This window comes from Bufo gargarizans, chromosome 11, assembly GCF_014858855.1.
Source record: "Bufo gargarizans isolate SCDJY-AF-19 chromosome 11, ASM1485885v1, whole genome shotgun sequence".
Lineage (NCBI taxonomy): Eukaryota > Metazoa > Chordata > Amphibia > Anura > Bufonidae > Bufo > Bufo gargarizans.
In genome coordinates, this window is record NC_058090.1 from 31,829,751 (window position 1) to 31,851,576 (window position 21,826).

The window sequence follows — 21,826 nt, forward strand, 5'->3', positions numbered from 1 at the left end:
GACCATTTTTGACCCGGAACAGCCGGAATTTACAGGGGCTGTCTCTGAAAATTAGGGGCAATCCCGTCAACTATGGCAAAATCCTTGTCAAAATTTGCATGCTAATTTAGCTGCGGAGCCACGGTGGATTTTCATGGGTGGACCTACCCAGGGATGACTCCCTGCATCATACACTGCCCCTCCGGCCCCGCTCTAGGCAGAACAGTGTAAAACGTTTGCATAAAGTGTCCCTTTTAAAAGTGGACTCCAACCTTCAGCTCTTGCAGAACTACAACACTCAGCTGTTCGGTGATGCTGGGAGTTGTACTTTTGCAAAAGTCTCAAAAAGGACAGATCATCGAGCATTCTTTTTTACATTTTCATCTTGCATAGCAACCGATCGATCATGTGTTTCATTCCTTTACTTTTCAGGTTTCCGACCTAAAGAAACGACTGTCAGCTAAAGATGTCTACTTTCAAGAAATGAAAGAGGAGCTAGAAAAATACAAAGAGATGTGCGCCCGCCAGTCGTCCCATGTGCAGAGCCTGAAAGAACATATCAAGGAGTTTGACCATACGGCTAGTGAAAAAGCTGAAATAAGCGCTGAGAAGCACTCTCTCCGCAGAGAGAACAAAGAGTTAACTGAGCGGATTAAAGAACTGGAGAACCGATTAAGGTAAGTGGTAAAGCCCCCTTATTTGATAGGACTGTAAGGCCCCATGCACATGGCTGACAATGAAAGAATATTTAAAAAACGGATCGCTTCCGTGAGCATTACGTTTTTTTTCTCACTCCCATTGATAGAAAGGGTTATTCTCGTCTGCAAAAATGGGCCAGAATAGGACTTGCGATAGATTCTCAGATCGGACACATGGATCTGTGATAAAAACGGAGATGTGATTACCCCCATTGGGTCGGTGTCCAGTTCATTTGTAAAACGGATAACACACGCAATGCAAAATACGGTCATGTGCACGGCCACTGAGGGGCATTTATCAATTATTGTACATATAAAAATATTCTTGTATGCAGCCATATTTATCATTCCTCTTTTGCCTCTTTTTGGCATAGAATAGTCTGAACTCCACCAGATTTGCGACTTTTCCGGTCGCAGTCTGCATTTCACGCCACCTTTGCCAAGTCTATAAAAAGATGTTGTGGGGAGGGTGGAGTGAGGGCGCTGCAAGGGCTAATTCATCATTATTTATGCCACAAACTGACGTAAATAATGAACAGTTTCATTCCGGCACGTGGAGAGCCGCAGGAGGCAGGTATGGTTATAAATTGCATGCCTCCTCCAGCAGCGCAGACTCTGTCAAGGTCAGCGGAACACGCGCCAGCCTTGATAAATCAGACAGGGCCATTGTGTTTTTGTACAGAGCGTGCGGCAGGTTTTTTGAACTTTATGGCAGCTACAATGACGCTGCTATAGAAGACAGGAAATGCCAGGCTATTGTGTGTTCCAGTGCCTAATGTAAAAACTGGAGAATTTCAGGACCTTTCTTATGCGGGGGTGTACCTAGCATTTCTGCTGCCTGAGGCGAAAACGGAAATGACGCCCCCACCCCCCCATGCAAAATTCTCAACCTAACCCCTTCCCTCCAGCCTTACTGTTAGAGGCATACTTGGAAAACATTACATAGAGTTCTAACATACTGGTTAATATAGCAATACAGTTGAATATGCAGTGATGAACGCTTCCACACTGCAAACGGCGATGCCCAAGGCCTTTCTGTTGCCCCCTACTTGTCCCTACCTGGTGCCGCCTAAGGCAATCGCCTCACCTCGCCTCTTAGTCGGTGCACCCCTGCTCTTATGGATAGTAATAAAATATATTAATATTTTATATTAAAATGTAGATTACATCTGATTGAAAGAGAAAAAGCTGAACAGAAAAGCAGTGGTCTGGGGAATAGACTACAGGAGTGTGTTGAGCGGTTGTCCTCCTGTCTGAATATAGACTTTGAGGAACATGAGGATCCCCTGGATGCTTTGGTGAGAAAGGTAAGCCTCTTACTCTGTGATACAGTTAAAAGGATTTTAAAGGTTAACTAGGAGGGGAAGGTAGAAAAAAAAGCCAAAAACTGACCATTTACAGTTGCAATAAAAAGTATGTGAACCCTTTGGAATGATATGGATTTCTGCACAAATTGATCATAAAATGTGATCTGATCTTCATCTAAGTCACAACAATAGACAATCACAGTCTGCTTAAACTAATAACACACAAAGAATTACATGTTACCATGCTTTTATTGAACACACCATGTAAACATTTACAGTGCAGGTGGAAAAAGTATGTGAACCCTTGGATTTAATAACTGGTTGAACCTCCTTTGGCAGCAATAACTTCCACCAAACGTTTCCTGTAGTTGCAGATCAGACGCGCACAACGGTCAGGAGTAATTCTTGACCATTCCTCTTTACAGAACTGTTTCAGTTCAGCAATATTCTTGGGATGTCTGGTGTGAATCGCTTTCTTGAGGTCATGCCACAGCATCTCAATCGGGTTGAGGTCAGGACTCTGACTGGGCCACTCCAGAAGGCGTATTTTCTTCTGTTTAAGCCATTCTGATGTTGATTTACTTCTATGCTTTGGGTCGTTGTCCTGTTGCAACACCCATCTTCTGTTGAGCTTCAGCTGGTGGACAGATGGCCTTAAGTTCTCCTGCAAAATGTCTTGATAAACTTGGGAATTCATTTTTCCTTCGATGATAGCAATCCGTCCAGGCCCTGAGGCAGCAAAGCAGCCCCAAACCATGATGCCCCCACCACCATACTTCACAGTTGGGATGAGGTTTTGATGTTGGTGTGCTGTGCCTCTTTTTCTCCACACATAGTGTTGTGTGTTTCTTCCAAACAACTCAACTTTGGTTTCATCTGTCCACAGAATATTTTGCCAGTACTGCTGTGGAACATCCAGGTGCTCTTGTGCAAACTGTAAACGTGCAGCAATGTTTTTTTGGAGAGCAGTGGCTTCTTCTGTGGTGTCCTCCCATGAAATCCATTCTTGTTTAGTGTTTTACGTATCGTAGATTCGCTAACAGAGCATATGCCAGAGACTTTTGTAAGTCTTTAGCTGTCACTCTAGGATTCTTCTTCACTTCATTGAGCAGCCTGTGCTTTGCTCTTGCAGTCATCTTTACAGGACGGCTTTTGGAGATACTTTCATAACCCTTTCCAGCTTTATGCAAGTCAACAATTCTTAACCACTTTAACCCCGCTAGCTAAAACCCCCTTCATGACCAGGCCACTTTTTACACTTCTGCACTACACTACTTTCACCGTTTATCGCTCGGTCATGCAACTTACCACCCAAATGAATTTTACCTCCTTTTCTTCTCACTAATGGAGCTTTCATTTGGTGGTATTTTATTGCTGCTGACATTTTTACTTTTTTTGTTATTAATCGAAATGTAACGATTTTTTTGCAAAAAAATGACATTTTTCACTTTCAGCTGTAAAATTTTGCAAAAAAAACGACATCCATATATAAATTTTTCGCTAAATTTATTGTTCTACATGTCTTTGATAAAAAAAAAATGTTTGGGCAAAAAAAAAATGGTTTGAGTAAAAGTTATAGCGTTTACAAACTATGGTACAAAAATTTGAATTTCCGCTTTTTGAAGCAGCTCTGACTTTCTGAGCACCTGTCATGTTTCCTGAGGTTCTACAATGCCCAGACAGTAGAAAAACCCCACAAATGACCCCATTTCGGAAAGTAGACACCCTAAGGTATTCGCTGATGGGCATAGTGAGTTCATAGAACTTTTTATTTTTTGTCACAAGTTAGCGGAAAATGATGATTTATTTATTTATTTTCTTACAAAGTCTCATATTCCACTAACTTGCGACAAAAAATAAAAAATTCTAGGAACTCGCCATGCCCCTCACGGAATACCTTGGGGTGTCTTCTTTCCAAAATGGGGTCACTTGTGGCGTACTTATACTGCCCTGGCAATTTAGGGGCCCATATGTGTGAGAAGTAGTTTGCAATCAAAATGTGTAAAAAATGGCCTGCGAAATCCGAAAGGTGCACTTTGGAATGTGTGCCCCTTTGCCCACCTAGGCTGCAATAAAGTGTCACACATCTGGTATCGCCGTACTCAGGAGAAGTTGGGCAATGTGTTTTGGGGTGTCATTTTACATATACCCATGCTGGGTGAGAGAAATATCTTGGCAAAAGACAACTTTTCCAATTTTTTTATACAAAGTTGGCATTTGACCAAGATATTTATCTCACCCAGCATGGGTATATGTAAAATGACACCCCAAAACACATTCCCCAACTTCTCCTGAGTACAGCGATACCAGATGTGTCACACTTTTTTGCAGCCTAGATGGGCAAAGGGGCACACATTCCAAAGAGCACCTTTCGGATTTCGCAGGCCATTTTTTACACATTTTGATAGCAAAGTACTTCTCACACATTTGGGCCCCTAAATTGCCAGGGCAGTATAACTACCCCACAAGTGACCCCATTTTGGAAAGAAGACACCCCAAGGTATTCCGTGAGGGGCATGGCGAGTTCCTAGAATTTTTTATTTTTTGTCACAAGTTAGCGGAAAATGATGATTTTTTTATTTTTAATTTTTTTCCTTACAAAGTCTCATATTCCACTAACTTGCGACAAAAAATAAAAAATTCTAGGAACTCCGCATGCCCCTCACGGAATACCTTGGGGTGTCTTCTTTCCAAAATGGGGTCACTTGTGGCGTAGTTATACTGCCCTGGCAATTTAGGGGCCCAAATGTGTGAGAAGTACTTTGCTATCAAAATGTGTAAAAAATGGCCTGCGAAATCCGAAAGGTGCTCTTTGGAATATGTGCCCCTTTGCCCACCTAGGCTGCAATAAAGTGTCACACATCTGGTATCGCCGTACTCAGGAGAAGTTGGGGAATGTGTTTTGGGGTGTCATTTTACATATACCCATGCTGGGTGAGATAAATATCTTGGTCAAATGCCAACTTTGTATAAAAAAATGGGAAAAGTTGTCTTTTGCCAAGATATTTCTCTCACCCAGCATGGGTATATGTAAAATGACACCCCAAAACACATTGCCCAACTTCTCCTGAGTACGGCGATACCAGATGTGTGACACTTTATTGCAGCCTAGGTGGGCAAAGGGGCACATATTCCAAAGAGCACCTTTCGGATTTCGCAGGCCATTTTTTACACATTTTGATAGCAAAGTACTTCTCACACATTTGGGCCCCTAAATTGCCAGGGCAGTATAACTACCCCACAAGTGACCCCATTTTGGAAAGAAGACACCCCAAGGTATTCCGTGAGGGGCATGGCGAGTTCCTAGAATTTTTTTTTTTGGCACAAGTTAGCGGAAATGGATTTTTTTTGTATTTTCTCACAAAGTCTCCCTTTCCGCTAACTTGGGACAAAAATTTCAATCTTTCATAGACTCAATATGCCCCTCACGGAATACCTTGGGGTGTCTTCTTTCCGAAATGGGGTCACATGTGGGGTATTTATACTGCCCTGGCATTTTAGGGGCCCTAAAGCGTGAGAAGAAGTCTGGAATATAAATGTCTAAAAAATGTTACGCATTTGGATTCCGTGAGGGGTATGGCGAGTTCATGTGAGATTTTATTTTTTGACACAAGTTAGTGGAATATGAGACTTAGTAAGAAAAAACAAAAACAAACAAAAAATTTCCACTAGCTTGGGCCCCAAAAAATGTCTGAATGGAGCCTTACAGGGGGTGATCAATGACAGGGGGGTGATCAGGGAGTCTATATGGGGTGATCACCCCCCTGTCATTGATCACCCCCCTGTCATTGATCACCCCCCTGTAAGGCTCCATTCAGACGTCCGTATGATTTTTTACGGATCCACGGATACATGGATCGGATCCGCAAAACGCATACGGACGTCTGAATGGAGCCTTACAGGGGGTGATCAATGACAGGGGGGTGATCAGGGAGTCTATATGGGGTCATAACCCCCCTGTCATTGATCACCCCCCTGTAAGGCTCCATTCAGACGTCCGTATGATTTTTTACGGATCCACGGATACATGGATCGGATCCGCAAAACGCATACGGACGTCTTAATGGAACCTTACAGGGGGTGATCAATGACAGGGGGGTGATCAGGGAGTCTATATGGGTGATCACCCCCCTGTAAGGCTCCATTCAGACGTCCGTATGATTTTTTACGGATCCACGGATACATGGATCGGATCCGCAAAACACATGCGGACGTCTGAATGGAGCCTTACAGGGGGGTGATCAATGACAGGGGGGTGATCAATGACAGGGAAGTGATCAGGAAGTCTATATGCGTGATCACCCCCTTGTCATTGATCACCCCCCTGTAAGGCTCCATTCAGACGTCCGCATGTGTTTTGCGGATCCGATCCATGTATCAGTGGATCCGTAAAAATCATAAGGACGTCTGAATGGAGCCTTACAGGGGGGTGATCAATGACGGAGGTGATCAGGGAGTCTATATGGGTGATCACCCCTCTGTCATTGATCACCCCCCTGTAAGGCTCCATTCAGAGGTCTGCATGTGTTTTGCGGATCCGATCCATGTATCAGTGGATTCGTAAAAATCATACGGACGTCTGAATGGAGCCTTACAGGGGGGTGATCAATGACAGGGGGGTGATCAATGACAGGGAAGTGATCAGGAAGTCTATATGCGTGATCACCCCCTTGTCATTGATCACCCCCCTGTAAGGCTCCATTCAGAGGTCCGCATGTGTTTTGCAGATCCGATCCATGTATCAGTGGATCCGTAAAAATCATACGGACCTCTGAATGGAGCCTTACAGGGGCGTGATCAATGACAGGGGGGTGATCAATGACAGGGGGGTGATCAGGGAGTCTATATGGGGTGATCAGTGGTTCATAAAGGGTTAATAAGTGACGGGGGGGGGGGTGTAGTGTAGTGTAGTGTTTTGTGGTACTTTACAGAGCTGCCTGTGTCCTCTGGTGGTCGATCCAAACAAAAGGGACCACCAGAGGACCAGGTAGCAGGTATATTAGACGCTGTTATCAAAACAGCGTCTAATATACCTGGCAGGCTGGAGATCCACTCGCTTACCTTCAGTTCCTGTGAGCGCGCGCGCCTGTGTGCGCGCGTTCACAGGAAATCTCGGCTATTGCGAGATGACGCACAGATGCGTCCAGGAGGAATAGATCAACCACCTTCCGGACGCATCCGTGCGTTAGGCGGTCGGGAGGTGGTTAATCGTAGATCTTCTGAGAGCTCTTTTGTGCGAGGCATCATTCACATCAGGCAATGCTTCTTGTGAAAAGCAAACCCAGAACTGGTGTGTGTTTTTTATGGGGCAGGGCAGCTGTAACCAACACCTCCAATCTCATGTCATTGATTGGACTCCAGTTGGCTGACACCTCACTCCAGCTAGCTCTTGGAGATGTCATTAGTCTAGGGGTTCACATACTTTTTCCACCTGCACTGTGAATGTTTACATGGTGTGTTCAATAAAAACATGGTAACATTTAATTATTTGTGTGTTATTAGTTTAAGCAGACTGTGATTGTCTATTGTTGTGACTTAGATGAAGATCAGATCACATTTTATGACCAATTTGTGCAGAAATCCATATCATTCCAAAGGGTTCACATACTTTTTTTTGCAACTGTAAATGGTCCTGTCAGTCCTGCACAGCACTTCAGTTGTGGTGGTCATGTGGCTGCTGAGGCCAGTGATTGGCTGTGGCAGTCATGTCAATGGCACAGAATCACTGCAGGCTCAGCAGGGTGCGCAGCATCAAGGACCGGAGCAGCGGTGCAGGCCAGGCCAGAAACTGGATGCACCAATCACGTGGAGTAGTCAGAAACATCATTGATGCAGTCCCAGAAACAAGGCCAACAGGCAGCACCAGACGGGTGGTGCTGGGACATCGAGGGAGCAGATGGGTGAGTAAGGGTAAAAATACAGCATGTCTATTATGGGCGGCCCTTTCCATCTAGCAAATAGCGGAACGCACATGGCTGGTATCTGTGTTTTGCAGATCCGCAATTTGTGGACCTCAAAACACTACGTGGTCGTGTGCATGAGCCCTTAAGAATATGTGTCCTTCAACAGATCAGCCACGTTTTCTTATTATGTGAACTCTCGCCCCCTATGCCCCGCTCCGCCAAATAGCCGCTCCTGTCTATGACTGGGTGGGACACGGAGGAGCTTTACAACAAGCTCGTCGATGCCTGAAAATCTGTGATGTCAAACTGCGCCTGTGCTGTTCTCTACTCCTCTAAGAACAGCGCAAGCGAGCGCAGTGTGCTACTGTCAGGGGCGCGCTTCTAATCTGACAGAATTCAGCACTTTTGGGGATGCAGGAGGAGGAGGTTCCACATATAAAAGTTGTAAGTACAAGCAGAGTTTTCTTTTAATTGTAACTTATTAGTTAGTAGGAAAGACTAATGACAATGTTACTACAGTTTTTTTTTATTTTTTAGAGGGGGGGGATACACATTAGCGGCCTATGGCCTAAGCATACTGTGCTGAATCTCCTTGAAGAAGACCTGTCAGCACAAAATGCAATGCAATCCGAAAGCACCAGGTTATAGAGCAAGAGAAGCCGAGCAGAATGATATATATTTTTGTGGGAAAAGATTCAGTAAAAACTATAATTCATACATTTGTATCTCTGCTTTCTCTACTTCCTGTGAAAAACTATCGGTACAGGAAGGAGGCGTTATCAGGGACTGACAGCTCTCTCTCATGCACACTTAAGGGTATATTAGATGGGCAGATTTTCTGCCCAATAGTCGCTGATGAGCATTCGTAGTAACGCTCGTTAGCTATCATCTGGCAGTCTAATACTGCCTCCGATCGCCCGATGCTCGTTCATTGGGGAAAGTCAGATCTTTCCTCATGCTGAAAGATCTGGATTTGCAGGTGGCAGATCGTGCTGTGTAATCACGATCCACCGCCGGCACACCGCTGTCCTGCATGGGGACGAGCATAGCATAGCGATTGCTCCTTCCCATGCTGTGGAGGACATTGCTGCATGTAGTAACAGGGGTCTCCTCCGCTAGCTAGCAAGCGATTGCTGGGAGGCAACGCTTCCCTTTTGACGATCACTTGCAGCATGGGGGGGGGGGGGGGGGTCTAATATACCCTTTATACAGACAGTGCCATCAATCACTGATAACGCCTCCCTCCTGTACCTATAGGTATTCACAGGAGGTGGGGAAAAAACTAAGCTATAACTGTATAAATTACAGATTGAATATTTTCCCATAAAAATATATAGCGGCTTCTCCTGCTCTATAACATGGGGCTTTCAGATTGAATTACATTTCGTGGTGACAGGTCCTCTTTAAGGAGATCAGTCCTGTATGGATACTTGCTGGAAGTGCTCCATGGTATGGAGACTTACTGGCAATGCTCCGAATATGCAAAGAGGTATCTCCCAAGGAAGAGGACCATCTTGCCAGCGCCACTTCTTAGAAGTGACTCTCTATGAGTCAAGATCCAACTTTTTCAACAAGCCTTGGGATTTGACAAGGGAATATGGATGGGTATCTGGCTTGGCTTTGTTCCCATTACAAATCCCAAGGCTTGTTGGTCAGATTTTGACTCATAGGGAGTTACTTCCAAGTGGTGGCAATGACGAGATGGTCCTCTTCCTTGGGAGATACCTCTTTGCACAAGCTATGACTAAGTACACGTGTCCGGGAGCCGTGCTTTCCCATTGCAGCAAGTCTTTAATGGATTTGCAATATAGGGACAATTCTATCGAAGGCAGCGCAACTGTTTTTCTTTGCATTGATAGCCTGTATTTAGGGTAGACCAGAAATGTAAGGGTGTGGTCCACCAGGCCCTCACTGATCCGCAGTCTTTTCCAGTACATGTGGCTGTGGTTCTGAAGCTCACCTCCATTTAAGTGACCACCACCGATGGCCTGTTGACTCAGGGAGGACCTCCTGATTTTGTTTTATTATGACCATGAACTTGTTCTTTTTTAGGTGGAGAAACTGATGAAAGAATACATACGGCACAAATCAAGAGTAACAAGTCTTGAAGATGCCGTGGCAAGCCAAGAAGTGGAGTCTAAAGCTAGCCGGGACACCATTGTCAAACTGGTGGCAGAGTCAGAGAAACATAAAAAAGCAATGGCGGATCTTCCTGCGGAAGTTACATTTTTGAAGAGGGTGAGATACAACAGAAGTGTTTGTCCCCTTAAAAAAAAAAAACAAGAGAACCATAGTCAAAACAGCTACTGAACACAAAGCACTGGTAGCTCCATCTTTATTTTCTCGCTGAGTGACATGGAGGGTCTGTATAACCCAAGGTTGCGGCTCGCAATGTCAGTGGTAGTTGTCAGAGATAATTCATCAGTTTGACTGTTTCTTCTGCATTTTATCAGGTCACTTTTCATGTCATGTCTATTGCTTTGTAGCTAGAACCACACAAGTGACCTGTATTGTCATGACTCGGGTCACACTTTCACTCTTGCTTTGTATCTGTAACTTGATATCTACAAAAAAACTAAAAAAACTAAAATAAAGTAAAGGAAAGTTTGTCTCACATAGGGCACTTGACTGCTTTAAGGCCTGCAATGGAAGAGTGCAGGATCCTGACCTGGTTCCAGTGTTTGTAGTGACCCTTAGCAGCTTCCTGAAGTTGCCACTAGGTGGAAGTAATTGCATTCAGATTTATACAGCTCCCATTCAGTTCCATACAATAACTCCATATCCAGTTAGCTCCCCCTAGTGTTGTCTGTACCCAGCCAGAATCACAATAACTCCATATACAGTTAGCTCCCCCTAGTGGTGTCTGTACCCAGCCAGAATTACAATAACTCCATATCCAGTTAGCTCCCCCTAGTGGTGTCTGTACCAAGCCAGAATTACAATAACTCCATATCCAGTTAGCTCCCCCTAGTGGTGACTGTACCAAGCCAGAATTACAATAACTCCATATCCAGTTAGCTCCCCCTAGTGGTGTCTGTACCCAGCCAGAATTACAATAACTCCATATCCAGTTAGCTCCCCCTAGTGGTGTCTGTACCCAGACAGAATTACAATAACTCCATATACAGTTAGCTCCCCTTAGTGGTGTCTGTACCCAGACAGAATTACAATAACTCCATATACAGTTAGCTCCCCCTAGTGGTGTCTGTACCCAGACAGAATTACAATAACTCCATATCCAGTTAGCTCCCCCTAGTGGTGTCTGTACCCAGACAGAATTACAATAACTCCATATCCAGTTAGCTCCCCCTAGTGGTGTCTGTACCCAGCCAGAATTACAATAACTCCATATCCAGTTAGCTCCCCCTAGTGGTGTCTGTACCCAGACAGAATTACAATAACTCCATATACAGTTAGCTCCCCCTAGTGGTGTCTGTACCCAGACAGAATTACAATAACTCCATATACAGTTAGCTCCCCCTAGTGGTGTCTGTACCCAGACAGAATTACAATAACTCCATATACAGTTAGCTCCCCCTAGTGGTGTCTGTACCCAGACAGAATTACAATAACTCCATATCCAGTTAGCTCCCCCTAGTGGTGTCTGTACCCAGACAGAATTACAATAACTCCATATACAGTTAGCTCCCCCTAGTGGTGTCTGTACCCAGACAGAATTACAATAACTCCATATACAGTTAGCTCCCCCTAGTGGTGTCTGTACCCAGACAGAATTACAATAACTCCATATGCAGTTAGCTCCCCCTAGTGGTGTCAGTACCCAGACAGAATTACAATAACTCCATATGCAGTTAGCTCCCCCTAGTGGTGTCTGTACCCAGACAGAATCACAATAACTCCATATCCAGTTAGCTCCCCCTAGTGGTGTCTGTACCCAGACAGAATCACAATAACTCCATATCCAGTTAGCTCCCCCTAGTGGTGTCTGTACCCAGCCAGAATTATATCAATTCAGTAAATCAGATCTACAGTATACAGGTATAATATGACATAAAAATATAAAATGAGAACATGGGTCACACATCCACAGGCTTTGCATTGATCTATTGCTTCTCAGCATCATTTATAAACTGTATATGAGGCTGGTTGTATACATTTTGATTAAAATGCCCAAGCCCAGTTATCACATCAAGGTGGGCTATTTTGAGTGAGTAATATGAAATTAATTAGCACTGACGTTAAAGGGGTATTCATATCATGTTGCTACGATATGCCATAACATTATGATGGGTGGGGGCCTGATTTTTGGGATATCCGCTGCTTCTGAGAGCATTTGCCTTTTATCGGCACATTGGCGCCCCCGGGTAATTACTGCGCAGGAAACTGCAACAGAGCCTCAATCAAATGAATGTGCTGTGGAGGTCAGATCCCTAGAAAATCACAGGTTGATGGCATATCCTATATCAGGGATCAGCAATCTGCTATGAAACTACAATTCCCAGCATGCTCCATTCATTTCTATGGGAGTTCAGAGAAGAGCAGAGTAAGTATGCATGCTGGGAGTTGTAGTTTCACAACAGCTGGAGTGACGGAGGTTTCCTAACTCTGTCCTATATCCTAGCAATATACTACCACATGTAGTAGTTGGAAAACTCATTGAGTAAAAACAGAGGAGGAGATTTATTAAGACCAGCATTTTTTACGCTGTTTTTAATCTTTTCTGTGCTGGTGCGAGATACGCCAAAGTTATTAAGAGCTGCATACCTCTTCATAATTGTGGGGAATGTCAGGCCACCCATGCAGATTACAGGTGTAAAGTGCACCAGTTCTCTCTCTCACATGTTGTTAAAGGGCATCTGTCAGCAGGTTTGTAGCTATGACACTGGCTGACCTGTTACATGTGCACTTGGCAGCTGAAGGCATCTGTGTTGGTCCCATGTTCATATGTGCCCGCACTGCTGAGAAAATGATATTTCAATATATGCAAATGAGCCTCTAGGAGCAATGGGGGTGTTGCTGTTACACCTAGAGGCTCTGCTCTCTCTGCAACGGCTGTGTCCTCTGCACTTTGACAGGGCCAGGCGCAATCACCTTTATACTGCCTGGTCCTGTCAATCAAATTGGAAAGGGGCGAGGCAGTTGGAGAGAGAGCAGAGGCTCTAGGTGTAATGGTAACGCCCCCGTTGCTCCTAGAGGCTCATTTGCATATAATAAAACATAATTTTTCTCAGCAATGCGGGCACATATGAACACGGGACCAACACAGATGCCTTCAGCTGCCAACAGGTCAGCCAGTTTCATGGGTACAAATCTGCTGACAGATGTCCTTTAAATATGTTAGGCTGTAAAATTTCTGGCTGCAGAATACAGATACAGAAACATTTATAGATTATTTCATATAATAGTTTCAGTTTTTTTCCCATTTGTAATGTAAATAGGAGAGAGAAGAGGCTGTTTTAGCCAGGAAGAACATCGAGCGAGAAAAGGAAATTCTGCAGGAGAAGCTGAAGGACAACCATAAAGAATGGGGCAGTTTTCGTCAGGAGCTGATGGAAAAGGAGAAGAAAATAAATGATCTGGAGAGGACTCTGCGTACCTCAGATTACGGGGCTAAGGCATCTCACAGCCTGCACCAGAGCTTCATAGGTCAGCTGGCCACAATCCTGAGTAATGGATTTACAACTGTACCTAGAACAGAGGAAGCTGTTAAGGAGAGGATCCAAGAACTCTGCAGCAGCGAACAAACTTGGAAATCCGTGAGTGATATTCACAAGTCTGGAGTATATAAAAAATATCACATACTAGAAACCTAATGAAACGTGACTGGAGGAATGATGGGCTTCACCATAAAATGGTCTGTCTGCCTTCAGATAACTGTATCAGTCTGACTTTTACAGGATACCTTGCAAGTGTCGTAAAGCATTTTACTATTTCTTCGTCTCTGTCCCCAACTGAATCCACATTGTGGAGGAAATAATACTCTCATAAAAATCCAGATGCTAGTGGAGCTTTAGAGGTGAACCGAGGGCGTCCCCTGTTCAGGATCGTCGTCTCTTGGCCAAAGCCGAGAGCAGCTGCAAAGAGCGGCCTTTGCTCTGGACGACCTGTCCTGTCTTGCATTACACACACACAAAGCACTGATTTGAATGGGCAGGATTTAATGCTTTATTTATCCTTTGAAACTGAATGCTTACTGTAAAATATCCCCCGAGATTAGAGATCATCACTGTTGTTCCCAGCAGGGGACCACTTTATGATCAGTTTATTATAAAGGGACTGTAAAATATTTGTGTGAATAAATATATTTACTAAGTGTGATTAAATATAAGATAACGCAGACAAACAAATCACATACAGAATAATAAAAAGTTAAAAAAAAAAACATCACTAGCCTAAATATGCAATATAGGGTAGGACTCCGGTCGGCCATGCTATAACACATGGCAGTCTACCACGTTATAACATGACCGACACCCCAGGGTATATAAGAGATAGGGTAAATCAATACTTACATCCTACCTAGGATGACGTTCCAAGTGGAGTCCCCCCTAATTGTCAGTGCAAACCACAGTTATTCCCATCAGCCCCACGTCCACTGTGCATCACGCATGTATCTGAGATCACTCAGGAATGTAGCCTTATCAGCACAATGGGAGATGGGTACTACATTACAAAGAATAGTCTTACACAGAATACTAAAAGTAATATAAAGGAGACAAAAAGGGGACAGAACCAATCAGTACTTAAAAAAACCCTTACAATACAGGGACCCTTCTAATGAGTAGGCATTGTCCAAAACAGTATATAAAGAAGCACAATACATGTGGAGGAGCCCTGGCCAAATGATACCACATGCTTAGCGTTGGGCGAAGGACAGTATGGAACCCATGGGCTCCTTACTGGAGGTTGGGTGTAACCATTACTGTGGAGGAAGAGTAGTATTTTAGAAAGGGATGATTTAGAGAAAGAGGCTACAACATTTATGTGACTACGGAAGATAGATTTTGTTGCTTCAATCCATCTACAATGAAATATTCACAATAGTCTTAAATACAAATATCATACTGCTGTGTATTCAGCTTCTGAGGCCTATGTGTCTCCGTGGTGACAGACTACAGGTGTGTAGTCTGATACTACTGCTATGTCTTTCTCTCTTCCCTCTTCCTTCCCGCCTTAATAACCTGTAGACGGGGCTGAAATTTTAGCAGCAGGGCTCATCAATGATATACTACACCTGTGAGGGCTAACCTCCGGCACTCCAGCTGGGGTAAAACTACAACTCCCAAGATGCACACTTGCTTGGCTGTTCTCGGAACTCCATTGAAATGAATGGAGCATGCTGGGAGTCGTAGTAACTATATGGACACCATTTGTGTAATATGTAGCAGTAGCTGAACTCTCGTCCTTTTTGCACATAGACCTGTGAGGACCTGCGGCAGAAGATTGAGAAGCTCAATAAACAGATAGAGAAACAACTGGACCTGTATCACGAGTCTATGGCCAAGTCGTACAAAGCCGAGGAACTACTGCAAGAACACCAGAACTCCATGAAACATCTGAAGGGCAAGCTTGTCTCAGAGGAGATGATCAAAGACGGCTTCAACATGGAGAGGAAAAGGGTATGTATAGTATATAAGTAACATGGACATTAAACTCCAGACGATGGTGTGCATCCTGTAGACCTCCATCTGTTGTGAAATGAAACCTCACTTCCCTGCATGCACTGAAAGGCTCTCGATTAATGCTGGGAGTTGTAGTTGTATATAAGCTGGAGGGTCACAGGTGAAACACAGCTGCTGTTGGAGGCCATTGCCATAATCCTCACCTTGGAGCTTTGCAGCTGCCGTGCTTAATGCATACTGATTCTTTTATGGATATTTAATGTTTCGGGGCATCTTATCTCTTCCCCACAGCAGCTTGCCCAATCCTTTTGTTTTCAAGGGTTTTAAAGTGGAGCTGTCCCCTCTCCTGACATGTCTGTTTTAGTGACTGCTTGTATTCTCCATGTAATAACAATTCTGCAGCATCTTTTCATATCACTGTATATTGTGCTGTTTCTCTATTATTCCTACTAAGTTTATGAATGAATTGCCGGTAGTCTGCAGTAAAGGTCCAACTCGGTGTCACCAGTTTGGGGGGGGGGGGGGTCCCCCGCACAGACTGACACTGGCAGCACGTGTGGTCACTGGCCTCGGCTAAGCAGCGAGAAGGCTGCATCACTCACAGGAGCGTCACTGCCTTGTCAAAAAGCTGATCCTCGGGGATCCCAGGTGTCGGACCCCCACTAATAAGATGCTGATGACCTAACCAGAGGATACATCATCATTTACAAATAGTCAGATAACCCCTTTAATAAACAAGTAAACCAGTGAAATTCAATGCGCTGTGCAGATGCAGATGTACACATACAGAAAATAGTTTAGGACAAGGATCAGCAACCTCCAGCACTCCAGCTGTTTTGCAACCACATTTCCCAGAATGCTTAAAGGGATCGTCTCACTTCAGCAAGTGGCATTTATCATGTAGAGCAGGGATGCTCAACCTGCGGCCCTCCAGCTGTTGTAAAACTACAACTCCCACCCTGCCCTGCTGTAGGCTGATAGCTGTAGGCTGTTAAGGCATGCTGGGAGTTGTAGTTTCGCAACAGCTGGAGGGCCGCAGGTTGAGCTTGCCTGATGTAGAGAAAGTTAATACAAGGCACTTACTAATGTATTGTGATTGTCCATATTGCCTCCTTTGCTGGCTGGATTCATTTTTCCATCACATTTTACACTGCTTGCTTTTATGGTTATGACCACCTTGCAATCCATCAGTGGTGGTCGTGCTTGCACACTACAGGGAAATGCACTGGCCGATGGGCTCTTCCAAGGTCCTAGCCCCAAAAGAGGCCGGATCCTTTTCCTATAGTGTACAAGCACAGCCACCGCTGCTGGATTGCAGGGTGGTCGTAACCATGGAAACAAGCAGTGCATAGTGTGATGGAAAAATTAATCCAGCCAGCAAAGGAGGCAATATGAACAGTCACAATACATTAGTAATTGCCTTGTATTCACTTTCTCTACAGGATAAATGTAATTTGCTGAAGTGAGACGACCCCTTTAACTGATTTCTATGGGAGCTACAAGAACAGCTTAGTAAGTGTGCATGTTGGGAGTTGTAGTTTCACGGCAGCTGGAGTGCCGATGTTGGCTGACCCCTGATCTAGGAGGATCACTTTGGTCACGTGATGCTGGGAGGAGACCACCACTGAGGCCAGTTATTGGCTGCAGTGATGCGTGTGACACAGTCCATGTCGTAATTTTACGTACAGGGACTAAAGCGCAGTGAAGACAATAGTGACCTACAGATACAGGAATAGTAGCATGGAGCAGGTAAGTATGTTTTCCTTCACAGTTCTGGCAGGGAAGGGGGTGGATAATAATTTAAAAAATAAAGTCTGTCCTGGAATATCCCTTTAAATATGTGGAACATTTTTAAAGTACACAAACTAATTCTTAGATCCTCTGATTCTGACCCTTTTACTACAAGATGGTATAAAACCTATTTCCCTGTCATAGCCTGTATCATTTTTCAAGATTAGTTGTCTGGTTGACACCAGCTTCCGAATATCTCTGTAGATGCCGGGGATTTTGAGATAGCATAACACTTAAGAAGATAGGTTTTTATAAACCCCTCTTATGTAAGAGGTTATGTAATAACTATACTATTCCGATACGCTTAAAATGCTGCTGAAATATGTGTCCTGCACTACCCCGTGATGTGGGGCTCTACTTGAACTATACACTAAAACTCTGTTTGTATTTTTATTATATTATTTTTACTATTTTCCCTTTTGCTTTGCTTTTCCTGCTAAGCCTTGCAACTTAGTAATGTACTTGCGCAGTTTTTTCTGTCTCACTCCGGGGATAGAGTGGTCTCGTGACAGTACCCTCTGTGGAGACTGGATTTCCTCTGATGTCATTACCAGGCATCCCATGATCACCCTCTTTCAGAATCCTCACCCGAATGGTCGTGATGTCCGACCCATGTGATCTTCATCCACAAGCAGGGTCGACGGAGTACGCTGCTAGTCATACCGAGGCTTTGTGGGATTCCTCCAAAGGGATCATGGAGGGTGTAGTGGGCAGAGTTTTTGGCCCAAGGAAGGGTGTAGTGGGCGTTTACGTTTCTGGAAGTGTTGTGGCTGCTGCTGATCTACACCCACAACCTGGAAGTTCGGGTTGTAAACTATGGATCACAGCGGCAGCATGGAGATAGAAATGAAGAATCAGGAAAAGTTGACAGATACTGTAGAAAGGCCATATGACAGATGAACATGACGTCACCGACCTAAGAAGAGGCCTCTTCAAGCAGGTTATCGGCAGGGGTTCAGGGAGTCAGGCCCCCGACCACCGATTAGATATTGATGACCTATCCTGGGGATAGGACACCAGTATTTAATGGGCAGATTTGTACCTATGACACTGGCTAACCTGTTACATGTCTATTTGGCATCTGAAGACATCTGTGTTTGTCCCATGTTCATATGTGCCCGCATTGCTGAGAAAAATTATGATTTAATATATGCAAATGAGCCTCTAGGAGCAATGAGGGCGTTGTCATTACTCCTAGAGGCTCTGCTCTCTCTGCAACTACCGCTCCCTCTGCACTTTGATTGTCAAGGCTAGGCAGTGAAAATGTGATCATGCCTGGCCCTGTCAATCAAAGTGCAGAGAGAGCAGGGCCTCTAGGTGTAACGGTGACGCCCCTGTTGCTCCTAGATCCTCATTTGCATATATTAAAACATCCTTTTTCTCAGCAATGCGGGCACATATGGACATGGGACCAACACAGATGCCTTCAGCTGCCAAGTGCACATATAACAGGTCAGCCAGTGTCATAGGTACAAAACTGCTGACAGATGCCCTTTAAATTCCAAAACTCATCACAATATGATATAAACTGTAAAATAATGGAAAAAACTAAGATGGGATTTTCATTTGTCTTACATTCAGGCGCGTTTCTCCAGGGCTGATCTCAGAAGTGCTATCATGTTAACATTTGTATGTTCTTCCTCTGCTTTTTCAAAGCTCAAGAAGTTCTTACTGCAGCTGGCCGAGAAGATGAAAATAAGCCAAGACATTTCATCTGAGAGCCTTGTATCACAGTACGACATGTTACTGAACAGAGCTGATGAAATCTGTAAGAGGGATAAAGAATTTCTGAGCGAAAATAAAACTCTTATCTACAATCTCCAGAAGAAGGTAATGAGGAAATTTGATGCCGGCCATAGACATGGAGATAGTTCCTTTCCCCAACTAATGATCCTGGGTTCTGTAATGATCCCAGTGTTGTCAGACCTAAACTAATGTGGAGTGTGAATACGTCGCTGTTATCTGCCATAGTTATATTTATACTATTACGGACTCCACGTGCCGCCATTTGGTGCTATCGCTTCTACAAGAGAATGCCTCCATTCATGTGGCAGAATTTAATTTTCGCCTTTCTGTAAAATTGGAAACATATAGAGGTGTACATAGCTATGCTGGTACCCATCTGACATGTTGTACCTACTGACTACAGTTCCTACACCAACATATTTGTTTCCCCTGGGGGGTAATTAAAGGGCATCCACGCCAGTTTACATGTAAGACAAATGTACATAAAATATAGTGTAACTTTGCACAAACGCTTTACATTGCTTATAATATACTGATGTTGATTTCTAGCTGGTATTATACCTCAGAGCCACATTCACCGTTCTGCTGTTTGCTATTGGAAACCGACATTAACCTCTATGTCAGACACCCCAGGCTCCTAATAATGCAGTAGGACAGTTCAAAAGGACCCGTCCCCTCTCCTGACATGTCTGTTTTACTAATTACTTGCATTCCCTATGTAATAACAATTCTGAGGCATCTATTCTTCTGTTGTGCTATCCCTCGATTATTCCTACTAGATCCTCTATCATTCCTGAATTGCCTGTAGTCAGGAATGAAGGTACAGATGGGTGTTATCATTTGGGTGTTACAAGCAGGGGCAAATATTGAATTGCCCCCCCCCCCCCCAGTCCTACTGTTAAAAGGGTTGTCCTCTTTCCACTACTGATGACCTATCCTAAGGAATGCAAGGACGTAGGACATCACCATGAAAAAACAACAGTCAAAAACTCAGTTATGACTATGCTGATCTGGTGAGGTTGTGGTAGGAGCCAAAGTTCTATTGTCACATGAGCAGCTTCAAGAAACAGGTCCTTTACTATAGGTTCTATATATTGTTTTATATTTTTTATGTGCTTCATCAGGGACGGACTGGCCATAGACCCTTCAGTGAAATTTTCCAGTGAGTCGATGCCCAAGGGCCTGCTTGAGCCCTCCTCATGGCCAGAGACCTGATGCTCTCAGCATTAATTAATGTAGGAGCATCAGGTACTTATGGTCGCAGGTGCCCTCCCAAATTCAATTGTATTGCCGTCCTCAGGACGATGATACAGTTTCATACTGTAGCATGGGCGGCAGTATTTTATGCTGCACTGTAGTATTTGGTTGCGCTGGGGCAGTATTTTGTTCTGCACTATGCTATAGCTGGCTGTGCCTACTCGTGTTGCCCTGCCTTCTGTCAATTTGGACCTACCTGCAAAATGGGGCCACTTTGTTTTTTTTTTCCAGGGACACTTTTAGGTATTTTTCCAGGGCCACGTTAAGTTCTCACTCTGCCCCTGTGCTTCATTTTTGGAATCTCCCATCTATGGCGCACTTTAGTGTTTATCAGCTCCACTTACTAGTCTTCTGCCTCCAACCGAGATCCTCATTGAAGGTTCTCCAATCGTCATGCCCTTTGTCTTCACTGACCCCCTCAGCTGCTTCTCTAACTAACCAAAGGAATATTTCTTTGCAGGTGAATTCCCAAAGGGAAAATCTAGAGTTAAAATCTTCTCAAATCGAACAACTGGAGAAGAAAATCAAACAGCACGAAAGAGAAAAAGAGCATCAAACCTTCCTAAATGCCGAAAATTCAACAACTATGACAGCCCAAAAATTGCAGAAGAAGGTCGAGAGACTCCAGGGACAGCTCAGCGACATGAAAATTGCTAATCAAAACTTGAAGGCTCAGCTTGTCGATATGAACGATCTAAAGGTGAAGGCGCCACTTTAGAGAGTTTAGTGAGGAATTATGCATTGCTTCTTCCCTTAATCTTTATAGCATGTTAGGTAAAAGAAAATCAGTGAATTGAAGTTGGAAGCTAGACCTGAGTTTTTTTTATACCTGCATAGCTCCCTATCCATATAGGACAGGCATGCCCAACCTGCAGCCCTCCAGCTTTTGCAAAACTACAACTCCCAGCATGCCTGAATAACTTGCAACTATTAGGGCACGCTGGGAGTTATAGTTTTGCAACGGCTGGAGGGCCGCAGGTTGAGCATCCCTGATGTAGGACCTCATTTAGGACCATTACTCCTATGTATGGTCCCTCCTCATATATGTGATCACGTATAATATTCAGATAGTTATCAGATATTATAGCTTTTGACAAAATACCCTAATACCAAACTGTACTGGTATGGTTTGTTGCCAGTGGTCTGCGCCTTAGTCTCCTGACTGTACAAGCTAGTTGCTCTGCACCTGGACAAATCCGCTTACATTTCCTGTCTGTTTATGACATCAGAAAATAAATCCAAAAATAGCTTCCTGATCAGGACCAAACCAGCAGGGATTTTATTCCTTTTTCTACAGCTTAGATTAGATATGTGCTTACATCAACCAGGTAAACCATTCCATATCACTTTTTTATTAAAAATATCAGGAAGCCTTGCTTTTCAACTAAAATAATCCTTTGAAAAAAGATTGTGCAGTGCCAAAATATTGATGGCCTATCCTTAGGATTGGTCATCTATATCAGATCAGCAGGGTTCTGAAACCCGGCACCCCCACTGCACCAATCAGCTGTTTGAAGAGGCAGTGGCACCTGCGGGCACTCTTTCCACTTTAAAATTACCTG

General features: G+C 44.1%; 1 protein-coding gene across 2 annotated transcripts in view; it reads left to right on the top strand.

Moving 5' to 3' along the window:
* The window catches only part of LOC122921874 (coiled-coil domain-containing protein 170-like), a 51,794-nt gene that overhangs the window by 27,154 nt on the left and 2,814 nt on the right, over nucleotides 1–21,826 (top strand). For both annotated transcript variants that reach the window (XM_044272166.1, XM_044272167.1), the window contains 7 exons: nucleotides 412–656; nucleotides 1,840–1,984; nucleotides 9,940–10,125; nucleotides 13,287–13,604; nucleotides 15,267–15,467; nucleotides 18,918–19,091; nucleotides 20,725–20,964. In XM_044272166.1, coding sequence (XP_044128101.1) covers nucleotides 412–656; nucleotides 1,840–1,984; nucleotides 9,940–10,125; nucleotides 13,287–13,604; nucleotides 15,267–15,467; nucleotides 18,918–19,091; nucleotides 20,725–20,964 — 1,509 coding nt within the window. The remainder of the gene's footprint in view (nucleotides 1–411; nucleotides 657–1,839; nucleotides 1,985–9,939; nucleotides 10,126–13,286; nucleotides 13,605–15,266; nucleotides 15,468–18,917; nucleotides 19,092–20,724; nucleotides 20,965–21,826) is intronic.